Below are 13,248 nucleotides of genomic sequence, written 5' to 3'. Positions count from 1 at the left end.
TCATATTCGTCGTACGATTTCGATGTACAAGTAGGATGTTCGAGCAAGACTTTCAATCACCGACAGGACTCTATGGCTCTTTTCTCAATTTTTGGCGCCTTTCGCATTTAATCGTGTGTTTTGTCAGGTGGGTATGGCAAAAAATACAAGGTTTATTTCGCATTACCCTCGGTCCTAGCCGGGTCGGATCACCCTCCGACCGTCGGGCGGTCCTACCCGCGGTCAAGCTGGTACCTTGGGTGATACGGAATACAACGTGCTGTATCTTATATTTCTCTTCTTCTACAGTTTGTTACCATGGAAGCGGCATAAATTACCGCGGTACAGGAAGTACCACTACATCCGGTGCAGAGTGTGTGGAGTGGTCCGTGGCGCAGGGAGGGTTCTACACGACCAAGTACCCCCTGGCTAACCTGGTCAACAACTACTGCCGCAACCCGACCGGCCTCGAGCGGCCGTTTTGCATGACGGAAGACGGCAGCCAGGAGGAATGCGACCTCATTCCGTGCAGTAAGTTTTCTTAGTCAAGTTGCTAGACGTCTTCTGTCCCTGATTAAGATATAATAGGTGCAATATAACCAGCTGCTGCCGCACCGCGTGCCTGCAAAGCTGGTGTCTTCCGCCAAAGGGCAGTTATCCCTGCTGTACAGATACAGAATACAAATATCATATTTTCACATAGATATCTTATTTTTAATGGCTTGCCATTAACTTTCTCAAAGATATAGATCCATGTTCAAAACTGCTCTTTACATCCATGTTCGAATCTAACTTTTGAGTCCCCATTACAAGAAAGTTTTACATCGAGAAGTACAATTGCAAAGTGGTCTTGAGGTTCGGGTTGTTGAGATGTAGTCTAAAGGTTCTTGGTTGGAATCCTTCGCAGGCCAGAATGTTACACCCTTGCACTTTGCATATACTTCCTCACTAGTTGAAGATAAGTATTTAGCTTCGGTTAGGGACGTGCTCTTGGATGGGACGAAACTTCGAAGTGATCAGGTTAACCAAAGACCTCACCCACCTCACACTTATCAAAAAAGGATATGCGTCCCGATGTGAGTGGATCAAACCTTAAGTACTGTCTGGTCTTCCGCAGCCTGTACCTACTGGATAAAGAACACACATCGATTTCAAATCTGCCGTTATTGTATGTTATTTAATTCATGACACCGATAATAAAAATAATGATAATATGATGATGATTTATTACACCCAGATACCGACCTGGGCTGCTTGGACATGGGTCCCCCAAACTACGGCCGGAGAAGCCCCGGGAAGAGGTTCTACTACGTGGGAGAAAGGGTGACTTTCACCTGTAACGAAGGGTACAAGCTTCCGTCCGGGTACCCAGGCGAAGTGAGGTGCCTCGATGGAGGCAAGTGGCAATCTGAGAAGCCAAGTTGTTCGGGTGACGGTTATCAGTGATTTATCTACATATTTATCTATTTAAAGTTTGAAAAGTTTGCAAAATCTTATTTGCAGATACATGCTTTGCAGCAATTAAAGCTGAATTGCGCCTATATTTACATGCATCAAAATCAGAAGTATGAACACTAGACCACCGTATTACAAACTCGTATACACATATTTAGACAGGTTTATCCTAACTATGGATTAATATGCAAAAATGGGAGGAAGACGAGTCATTTTAATTCATAGTTAGGATAAACCTGTTCTTCAACTAGATCTTTTTTCGCATATGTATTCACAGCTGGGATATAAAAACTCTCTAACAAGATCTCTCCAGTGTCACTGGCAAAAGACACCGGATTGTGTCTGAAATGTCTGACCGTTTCCAAAATCATATCCAGTTGCTTGAGTAACTACATTTTGTCATATCTTATTAGCTGGATGTCTTACCTCCATCGACGTGTCCCCTCTTACTATTCAGCCAGGCAGGCGGGAGTCTGGCAGAGACTATTTTCTCTCACAGTGGCATGTACTTTTCCCCGTCTGTAGTGAATCTCAGAGGCAGACTGGAGAAGGACGTGCTGGAGCTGTACACCGCGAGTCTGGCGCCCGAGACGGAGGGCAACATCGTCATCGGTTTCACGGGTCTGGTGGAGCAGATCGTCGCCTTGGTAATAATACCCCCGTCACATGTAGCGAAAATCGATCGGACGACGAGTCTGCGAGCTCTAAATTACGAGGAGGCATGACCATGATGCCGACGAAGCAATGGCAGAGTTCCCCCCTTCCCATCAGGGTCATGCCTCCTCGTAATCTAGAGCTCGCAGACTCGTCGTCCGATGCGATTTTTACCTAATGTGAGGGAGGGTATAAGGAGCCCTTTCCACTAGAAGGCGATTGCGCTGCGCTCTCACTGCGACCTAAATAGGACATGTGTTTCCTTCGCTTTCACACTGGGTGCATCATGCAATACGTAATAGTGTGACTGATAAGACAACATAACACACAAAGTGTGAAAAGATTTGTTTCTTTTGCTCAACAATTCGTTGAACGTTATGTCAAATTTTAGGTTGCAGAGAGCGCGGCGAGAGCGCCGTCCTTGTGTAAAGGGGGTATAAGGAGATGTATGTTCTTATACGTCGATTTATTTATCTATTCATCTCAAGACGGATGGGTAACCTCCACAACTTTTGAAAGTTGATTTTCAGTGGGGGGGGGGGGGGCACCATACATGTAAAACTAGACAAAACGTCTTACATTCAGTCAAAGGACGGCTTGGTAAGTGGCTTTGTTTTCGCGGATACTTCCTTTCGCGAGGTAGAGGCCCTCGCCCCAAAAATTAAGCAACAGCAAAAGATTTCAAAATTAATCATATCGTCTGTTGCACATTTGGAATCCCTTTTAGTTTCCAAGAACTATGTTAGACATTAACTCATGGAAGTAAAGTCAATCTTTTTTTTATGGTGGCTCCAAAATAAACAAAACCAAGACGAAATTCACATGATGTTCGTTTATCCAATAGAAGAACCAAATCTTAAACCAAAATCCAGAAAAAAAGGGCAGTACAGGCCACCACAGCGCGAATTCTCTCACGGCTGAACTAAAGAGTGTGACTCAATTATTTCAAAATCAATCAAATCGGCTGTTACACATTTGAAGTCCCTTTTAGTTTCCAAGAAGTAGGTTAGACATTACATTAACTCATTACGTAACTCTTTGCCCTATTAAAGGGCAATCTTTTTGTGCAGTGGTGGTTCCAAACTAAACGAAAACAACCGTTTATCCAATCAAAAAAGCAAATCATAAACCAAGATTCAGAAAAAAAGACAGTAGAGAGCGTGACTCAATTATTTCCATAACTAATTAAACAAACTTTTTTTCAGGATGAGAAGAAGGAGCAGCTGGTGGCGTCTGTGATCATCAACATCGTGAGTTGATACAATTATGACAACTTTGGGGCAGAATGTGTTCGGAAAAATATGCTATTTATATCATTTTTCCACTAGACATTTACGTTGTTTCCGTAGTTGTTGTCATCATCATCATATCGTTCCGTGCCAGTACTGCAGCCAGGCCACGGCCTTCTCGTTAGCTTCTAGTAGGTCCTGGTTGGAGATGTTGGGGCCTAATACACAGTCCTTTGTAATGTGTCCCATGGTTTGGGTTGGGTGGCCACAACGACACTCAGCTGAGTTCACCCGTCCCCATTTCAGTAGGTTGTCTTTGGTCCTACCTACTCCGCACCTTGCTCTGTTCAGGTCCACCCATTCCCTTCTGGGTAGATGGGTGCCATGAGGAAGGGACTCACAAGGGGTCTGGAGAGCTTCATTTGGTAGGAGAGTGTCGGAAGCTTTCCAGCGATCGACTCTGTACTTGGCAGCCTCCTTAGGGGTCCGTAGTTGTTGTTAAATTCATGAAGGTTAGACATCCAGGTAATATTATCTAAGGGCAATTCAGTCTCTTAACAGCTGGATAAGATTCGGAGGTTACTTCTGGAAAATTCTTCTTCAGCGTCGACACTTGAGTGAACCCGAGCACAACAAATTCATACTAGTATGTGTACATTTTTACATCTAACAGGAAACAGCTGAACATGTCAAAATAACTAACTCGTGAGGAAATGTCACTCAACTTTTTCAGTTAGATGTAGCAGTGTTTGTTTATTTGTTCTGTCAGTTCATTCTAGTGACACTGAAGAAAAGCGATGGATGTCCCTCGAAACGTTGATATTTGTCTTTAAGAACATTAATTTGTTGTTTTTATTTACAAATTTAAATGTTATTGAACTAGTTTAACTGTAATATCCAACACAAAAATTGGACTCACCCAAATTTTCGACTGAACAGCACCAGTCTTTGTCAAGGAATGAACAATCCACGGCTGTCTTGACGTCACGTCATGCAGATAGAACACGTGACTCATTAATCAGTGGATCATAGGTTGCCGGAAGTGTATGGCGCCCACCGTCTCTGTTCAGGGATGGTTGTAAAGCTCTGAGGTTTATTTGGCTTATTTGATCCCTCTAGCGAAAAAAGTCTGGTTCTATGTCCAAGATTTTAACTTTGTCCTGTGAGACCAAATGACCCGGGGATTCTATATGTGGATATGTTGGGAAACTTCTGAGGTTGTTGAAGCTAAAATTCAAATGTTGTTTCTTCCAGACTTGGCAGGACAACCGACTGACCTGGGACCCAAAGTACTACGATGGTATCGAGGCATTCAGCGTCCTGGGTAGCAGCCTATGGACACCGACAATGACCCTCAAGAGAAAGTACGTCTTATATTTTTTAATCATTCCATTTAAGATTATTACTTTATTTCTTATAATCGCATAAACAATCACTGCATGAATGTGAATACTTAACGTTTGTTTCCGCAGGGGTATAAGGGTTGTGATCGGGGTATAAGGGATAGATGAAAAGATTATTCAGATGTGCTTTTTAATCCACAGCGCCGATCCTGGGTACCGAGGCTTAGAAAGGAACGTACCGGTCGGGGTAAACAGCAATGGTACGGTAACCTGGCGGGTGGAAACCCTCACCACCACCGTGTGCGATGTAGACCCTTTCTTCTTCCCCGCAGACTCCATGGAATGCCAGGTCTGCTTCTCAGTAGCCTCTGCAATCGACCAGATCATCCGTAAGGCTTTGCTGTATCTACTAATGCTGTGGATCTTTTGTCAACAATTCTGTTTTAGTCATAACATGTTAAGGCGCAATCATATGGGTTGACGATCGTTGTACGATCGCCGCATTTTGAAGGAAAAAATGTACGTCTCCTGCAAAGTACAACTGTCTTGGAATACACAATGCTGTGTTGTATTCTTGTCGGTGGTTGGTTCTGTCTCGGCCTGCTTGAAAATCCCATGGCATCAAAATTGTACGAAGATCGCGTGACATATGTGATCGCGCCCTTACTAGATATTTGGTATATACTGTTCTGACTGCTACAAATATTCATAGTTGGGGTGTAAAACTTGTTTGCAACAGATTTCCTGTGTGTCAGTGACGAAAGGTAGTGGATGCTATCTGAAACGTCCGACATTTTCCAAATCATATCTAGTTGCCTGCGCGCGTAACTGCTATTTGGCGTATCTTATTCCCTGGATGTCGTACCTTCACAAATATTGTCTACCTCTTGTACAACAACGGTGATAATTAGTTGCTTTGATGTGTTAAACACAGAATGCGGAGTTACTACAGAAGAGGAGACCACCAGTCTCTGTGACGTCATTTCCGCCGAGAAACAGGAGGGCGAGTGGATCCGGAAGGACAGGATCTTCGCAAGAAAAAACAAGGTTAGATAGATTATCATAGAAGCTCATCTGTGCTAGTAGTAATCAAAGTACAATGCTAAACTTTCTTCCAACGCAAATGTATACACGGATCAAATTTTCAACGACCACTTCTTGAGGAAACTTGAACTTGGCACGTTTGACCAATTGCTGACGTCACGCATCCGCAAGATCACGTGGTAATAAGATCACGTGTCCGGAACACTCGCGAGTTTTCGTTCTGAAGTGATTTGTCATCACTATGTATAATTGATCCTGCAGAAGGCGACAGTGGTCGTTGAAAATTTGATCCGTGTGTACCTTTGTGTTGGAAGAAAGTTTAGTATTGTACTATTGTACTAGTATTGTTACATAAATTCTATTCATAAGAGGAAGAACAAACAGTACGAGCAATCCAAAATGATTCTATTATAGACCTGTTTTACCTGCAGTTTTGGCTTGTCCCTTATCTTTTCCTGTTACTTTTCCAGGTTTACTTTTCATTGAGTCGATTTTGTGTGCGTACAAGCCATATCATTATTTGTGTTGTACACCTCTGCAATGCGCCATTTCTATGTTACTATCATTATCATTTCCTGGATCTGGATTTATCATTATTCATTTTTACTTGAATGTGTACCGTTTGATTTGACTCTATGTAATGTTTTCTTCTTTCGGTGTCGTATAAGACCATTTGAGCTTGGGCGACTTTCCATTCATTCATTCATGTATTCATCCATCCATTCATTCATTCATTCACTCACACTTACACTCACTCACTCACTCACTCCTCACTCACTCACGCACTCACTCACTCACTCACTCACTCACTCACTCCACACTCACTAACACGTTCATTCATTCATTCACCAAGGAGGCGTGCTTTGCTGTGGAGTTGAGGAGGATCCCCTCATTTCTTCTTTCCTTCCCTCCTTCCTTCCTTCATCCATTCATCCATCCATTCATTCATTCATTCATTCATTCATTTATTCATTCATTCATTCATCAAGGAGGCGTGCTTTGCTGTAGAGCTGAGGAGGATCCCGCTGTTCCACATCGCCACGACTGTTGGTCCCTGCGCCATCCTGGTGCTGATGATGACGATCACCTTCGTCATCCCCATAGACAGGGGAGACCGCATCTCGTTCGGAGTGACCATCCTGCTCTCCATGGTCGTGTCTCTCGTGTTTGTCACGGACGTGCTCCCTGTAAAGGGTTCTCTGCCATTTTTCGGTGAGTAAAAATAGGTAAAGCCAAATTAAGTCCTTTTTATTAACTGTTTTCAAATAGGCTTAATTGCTCTTTTTCATTGGATTAGTATATCAAGAAATGTTTTCAAAGAACTTGATTATAAAATGTTTTGAAACAAGCACTGATTTTCAAATATTTTGAAACAAAAGCCGTTTTCTTGACTCAACATTTTCGGCACTCTGGCAGCCGTTTGCTTTATATAATATGTAAATGATGTGATGTAATATTGCGAAATTGCGGATGTGATACCCTGGGAGCCAGACAGGACCGGGTAGCTAGCCAGTTTTGTTCGGGGAGCCAAGGCAGTCAGGCCCGTCGATCTCACATTAGCGCTCCGGGGAGTTTAAGTCTGAAGGAGTTATCGCTGCCCTTTTCCCAACAAAAAAGGAAAAGGGCAGGTGGTCCTCATCGGGCTTAAACTCCCCGGGGTGCTAAAAGGAGATCGGCGGGCCTGGCTGTCTTGGGCCACCGAATAAGTCGTCCTAGCTGCCCGATCCCGGCTGGCTCCCAGGGTAGGAATGTGAATGTTCAACTACACAAGGTATTTCTTCTTTATTCTTTATTCATTAAAATCAACCTTACAGAGATTAATTCTTAGCAGAAGCATCTCTGAATGCCGTTGATCTTACAATGTGACTCAGAGTAAATACTTACAACGACTAGACAACATGTACAGTACGCATGACATACACAGTACATAGACAAATAAAACACTTAGGCACCAGTCATTGATTTGTTGTACAGTCTGATTGTATAGTGTAGGAATGAGTATGCTCGATGACACCCAAACTGAGCATTGCTGTCTGGGATGTCCTCTATTGCTTGGTTACATTTTCAATAGAATACAAATACAAGCAAATGAAAGACGAAATTATCATATGAAGCGATTAACGAGAGGTACTTAGTGTTCATCTTTCATATTGTTTTGTCTACTATAAGTTGCTGCAGTCTATTATCTATTAGTCTTTTATAAGTTTCAACCGTTAGACCACTTGTAATCCTTTGTGGTTTAGCCTACAGGCATGAATACACGGACACGTTTAGTTTACAGGCATAAACATGCAATAAATATTAACATTATTATTATCATAATGATTATTATTATTGTTGTTGCTGTTGTTGTTGTTATTGTTCTTGTTGTTGTTGTTATAAAAATTGTTTACCATGGATGATGTTCCAGCCACCCTGATCGTCGTGTGCATGGGGCTGATGGGGCTCTTCCTGTTCTTCACCATGTACGTCATCAGCCTCTACGACAGGGAGGGGAGTCTGTCTCCGATGGCGAAGGCTTTCTTCCTCCGCTACATGGCAAAGTACGTGATGTTCGAAAGAATAGCTTGGATGAGCGCTAGTTTACCTTTATTCGCAGGGTGACTTTTATCCGTTGTTTTAAAAAAACGGGCTATCTAAGGATGTCAAATCAAAGGAGGGTGGTTTCGCCTTCTTACGGGTTCCTACGTTACTGCAGCGGGTCTTTTGTGTTTGTTTGTGACCAGGATATAACTCAAATCAGATCAGTGAATGTATGGTGGTAAAATTTACTACGTAGATAGGGTTTATAGGGACAGGGAAGATTAAGTTTGATATTGGGCCTAGCGGTTATGTAAGGTACTGCAGGGGGATCTAAAAGTTTTTGAGTTCTGGAAGCACCATGGTTGTGCTTTGAGTGGTGAGTAGTTTTAGAAGTCAGGTGTAAGTTCTCGATCGGCCTCCTTGTTTGCTTAGCAATCAATTACAAGCTACTATCTAATCTATTGATTTTGATTTATGAAAGCTTTAAGATTGTACTAACAAAGATGAATGTTGTGAAACAACCAGAGGGGCGAGTAGAACAGAAAGAAACAACATGCCGACACCCGGGATCGAGCCTGGGACGGCAGATCCCAAATCGTGCAAACCGTTCGGCCAAAAGGCTTAAGCGTCTTCGGTTTAGCAGTCTTTGAACACCACTGTTACAGTTGAACGTTCATATCATTTCCTTCTGTTTGTGTTTTCCCAAGGATGCTCCTGTTGGGGGACCTCACAGAGAAGAAGCGCCTGACCAGCGGCGCCGCCATCGAGCTGACCAACTTCGCCTATGACGCGGCAGGAGACACAAAGATCGTCTTCGGGGAAAGTCCTGCTGACGTCCCGAGGACCACCAGCCACCAGACCGCTCCTTCCACTCGGCCGGCCACGACCAGGTAGAGTGCGTCACTGAAGCCTCTATAGCAGGCTCTCTCGGCCTTTTTGCAAGTCATTTCGTTTTGTACCTGCAATGGAGGCTAGCGTCACTGCACGAAAAGTGGTATTTACCAATAGCAATAAATGAATGAATGAAGACCTGTATTGTACATTTTTGTCCAACCGAGTTAAGTACAGGTCACAACAGAGACAGAACACACACAATAGTATCATAGACCTAGTCTAACACAGAATTTGGGCTTCTTCTCGCTTCTTGGTTATGGTGAAAATGTACGTTTGTGTGAATTTAGTATCAGTCGGTTCGTCAAAAAGCATGATGATTATAACTTTGTCTTCTCTGTCTGGAAGAATAGCTCTTCAGTGAGCTTAACTGGATCGAGATCAATTTCATCTTTTTCTTTAAATTTCTCTCAGGAAGCCGATCATCTTGCGAAGCCTCCCCCCTACGCCTCCCGTGCGATCCACTGATGTGCCCAGCACAACCGCTCAGCCTGCTACCGCTGTGGAGGCAGCCGGTACTGTTGCTTTTACCTCAATTTTAGTACAGCATATTGGCCGTACTCTCCAATCAGAGGTTAGGCTCCGGCTGTGTTTTTTAGTCGTTTTTATCGGGCTTTCTATTTTGTATTGTATCTTGTATTGTATTGTATTGTCAAAACCTAACAGTTTGGCTGGCGTACTTCAAGAATAATCACAAAATAGAAAGCCGGATAAAAACGACTAAAGAAAACGTTAAAAAACAGCCGAAGCCTAACCTCTGCTTGGAGAGTATATTGGCCGCAGAACTGCCGATGGTAGACAGAACGGCGTCAGTGTGCGCTGTGGAAAGAGTTAGCCTGGGTACCATCCGGGTAGTAGTTCACTCCTATGGTCGCTTCTGCTTCCCGCCTGGTGACCTACACATTCATACTGTTTGGTGTATACGTCAGTTAATGAGCGAATTAACGAATAGGTTGTAGAGTGCTCGTTCGATGATGTCAACAACAGGCCCGCCCGCAAGCCGATGGAGGGCTTTCGTGTGCTGGAACGTCTGTTCGAACGAGCACTCAACTCCTTAATTCGCTCATGTGTATATAAGAGACCAATCAGCGCCCTCGTACAAAATTTGTCGACGATTCCAGGCGCATTCCATGTAGCTTCACATGTGAATCTCTGTCTATCTCTAATTGTAACTAATCAATATTTCTCTGGAAGTTAGTACCACATGTCTGAGAGTGTGAGAGTCAGGGATCACCAGTGTGCTCTAACTTGTGCATTGCCAGGTCCTGCCGGCCTGCTGACGCTGGTCTCCAGTGTGAAGGAGCTCACCGCTGTCATGAAGACGGAAATAGGGGAGCTCGCCAAGGCAGTCAACAACCAGGTACCGGCAGGAAACCATTTTGGTTTCAGTTTTTTTTAATCTATCGCCTAATGGTGTTTTTCGATGCTTTCTTTGGGGAGAACTAGGACATAGAACTGTTACAACAAAACATTGCAACAAATGATCCAAATGAAATTAAAGGTCTACTAAAATGAATAAACGTTCAAAAGAAATAACAACTAACAACTCCAGATAACTTCGTTTATGTTCAAACATCAAATCACAATAACAAAATCAAACAGTGGATGGACTTAGAATTAAAGTAACTAAAAGTGTAGTTTGCATATCAATGTGTGGCTGTGTCTCAACCCTATTCAGATCGGGGGAGGCTTTTGAGGCATGCGCCAACTTTCACGTCGCATAACGCCAGAACGGCTTACGCTAGAACTTGACTTATCCAATCAGTTTAGTTGGCAAACATTTCGCAAACTTTTCCATTTTTCGTGTTGCCATGGCAACCGTTTGTTGACGAAAATCGCTATATTTCGATTCTAACAATGTTTTTTTTTCACGTTCATTTGCTATGTTGCTGCTATTTTCTTACATAAACAAAATCAAATCACCAGACACAGGAGCTGAAGACCGAGCTCTCCGCTGTCCTGAAATCCGAGCTGGGTCAGCTCGCTGGGGTGATGAGGAAGGAGGAGGAACCGGAGGTATCAGATTACACCCTGCTGGCCCAGGTGCTGGACAGGCTGTGCCTGGTCCTGTACGTCATCAGCGTCATCGTAGCCGTGCCCACCACCATGTATATGGGCTAGGACTGTATACCTAAATACCCGTACCTGTACCGTACTTATAAAATTGTTAAGGTACAGGTCCGGACCTAAACATCTGCATGTGTACCTGTACCTGTACCAAAACACACTAAATCACTATTGAACACCACTTTTTGTGACTAACGATAAGTAAATTTCCAAATCAAACATAGCAATTGTAATTATCTTGAGTTGCAAATTAAGAAAACTTTGTTTTGAGGTTCAAATATGTAAATCCTAATAGAATGATGTCGATTTCTCACTAAATGAGACAGTTGGCAACATTTATAACTTACAGATAATTGATCAAACTTGTTTAGGTACAGGTAAAGGGACCGGACCTGTACCTAATCCTGTGTACCTGTACCTGTACCTGATATTTCTTTAGGTACACCGCTCTAATATGAGCCAGTAAAGATACGCCTTAATGAATAGTTTCGTCAGATTGGTAAATTCTGTATTGTATCTGTATCTATATAGCCGGTATAACCGCCCTTTGGCGTAACACACCAGCTTCTGTATCTGTATCTACATAGCCGGTATAACCGCCCTTTGGCGTAACACACCAGCTTCTGTGTCTGTATCTACATAGCCGATATAACCGCCCTTTGGCGTAACACACCAGCTTCTGTATCTGTATCTATATAGCCGGTATAACCGCCCTTCGGCATAACACATCAGCTTCGCAGGTACGCGGCGCGGCAGCAGCTGGTTATATTTCACTGAACGAGCCGTCACACCTAACTTTTGCACATCTATCTGCAAGCGTTCTTTAAAACTATCCAGAGAAGATGCTCCTACTGTGCTTGGTAATAACAATTTCCACTCTACGATAGTTCTGGGAAAGTGCGAATTTTTTAACACAATCCTAGATTGGTAACTCTGGTACTTGAAGACTTGCCTGTTTCTTGTTCCTTTCTGAGCTTGTAGGTTTACTGTACATTTTAAATGCTTATGCCTTGCCGACATTGTGAAAGCATGGCCAAACAAGGACATCCTATGTAATTGGATATGATAACCCCCTGCCTGGTCGCTCGGTGGTATCGCCCGTCATTCAGTAGCGAGCGTCACCGAGCGAGCACGCTTCTCTGTCTGCTACTACTACTAGTCCTAGCTGTACCAGCGAAGTGTGTCTTTTCCCCACCCGACCCTGAGCCCTGGGTTGAGGAGTATATATTAAATCACCAGCTTTTGAAAAAAGAGACATTAAAGAATTGAACCGCCAACACTCTGGGCTCCTAGCTTTTAATATTGTGTTTATTGCTAGCATGCTGAATCATGAATAGACAATTTCGATGCCCTAGTCTCTACCAGACAGTAGTAACTATGCTGGCTGTAGGAAGCATAATTTGCTAGGGGGGTTTAGCCACCAGAAGGTTTCTTTTTCCAGTTACGAAGGGGGAATGTTAACGTTAGCCTCTCCTGGTTACTATACCCCTTTTTGCTACGATCCGTGCCCCCATAGGAAAGCCTGGTGGAGGCTATATACGGCCGTAACCGTTTGGGACCGCATTCTTCACACTGCAGCAGCGACGCCCAGCGGTAATGCGAAGAAGAACAAGTTAGCATTGCCCTAAGGTGGGAGACAGATGTTCACCAAAACGGCGGGCTGGTATAAACACTTGGTTCTGCACAAAGAAATTTGTTATTCAAGTAAAGACCAAGCTTAAATATGTTTCATTTGCCTCTTCCCAATCCTGAGTCCTCTTGCCGCACTCTCCATGACTCTAGATCGCGTCCGCCGACAACGCCAATATTAGGTTCTCAGTCATGTTCAGGGGCACACGATCTAGATATAGACTATTTTATTCTTCATCTCTCGTCGCACATGACACACAACCCTGCAGGAGTGCTTCTCGCCTCTCTGGATCTCCCATCCAGACTCACTGACCTACTTACACCTGCTCTCTGACCTCCTCTGGGTCCTACCATTCCACATACTAGTGGGGGGGTCCACTCAAAGCACAACAAACACACCCAGACAAACTGTCAATGTGACAGCTTTCAAATGT

The 13,248-nt window shown here is 43.6% G+C and overlaps 1 protein-coding gene across 1 annotated transcript in view; it reads left to right on the top strand.

The window, feature by feature from the left end:
* LOC118431627 overlaps window positions 1–11,783 on the top strand; it is a 22,120-nt gene extending 10,337 nt beyond the window's left edge. The window contains exons 12-24 of the mRNA XM_035842868.1: window positions 289–510; window positions 1,217–1,375; window positions 1,960–2,081; window positions 3,294–3,338; window positions 4,572–4,681; window positions 4,862–5,049; window positions 5,595–5,707; window positions 6,694–6,916; window positions 8,115–8,247; window positions 8,935–9,117; window positions 9,533–9,633; window positions 10,381–10,478; window positions 11,045–11,783. Of these exons, the coding sequence (XP_035698761.1) occupies window positions 289–510; window positions 1,217–1,375; window positions 1,960–2,081; window positions 3,294–3,338; window positions 4,572–4,681; window positions 4,862–5,049; window positions 5,595–5,707; window positions 6,694–6,916; window positions 8,115–8,247; window positions 8,935–9,117; window positions 9,533–9,633; window positions 10,381–10,478; window positions 11,045–11,239 (1,892 nt within the window). The 3' untranslated portion in view covers window positions 11,240–11,783. The remainder of the gene's footprint in view (window positions 1–288; window positions 511–1,216; window positions 1,376–1,959; window positions 2,082–3,293; window positions 3,339–4,571; window positions 4,682–4,861; window positions 5,050–5,594; window positions 5,708–6,693; window positions 6,917–8,114; window positions 8,248–8,934; window positions 9,118–9,532; window positions 9,634–10,380; window positions 10,479–11,044) is intronic.
* Window positions 11,784–13,248: the final 1,465 nt, after the last annotated feature.

The sequence above is a fragment of the Branchiostoma floridae genome, chromosome 15, assembly GCF_000003815.2.
Source record: "Branchiostoma floridae strain S238N-H82 chromosome 15, Bfl_VNyyK, whole genome shotgun sequence".
Taxonomy (NCBI): Eukaryota; Metazoa; Chordata; class Leptocardii; order Amphioxiformes; family Branchiostomatidae; genus Branchiostoma; species Branchiostoma floridae.
This window is presented reverse-complemented; position numbering and strand designations above follow the sequence as displayed.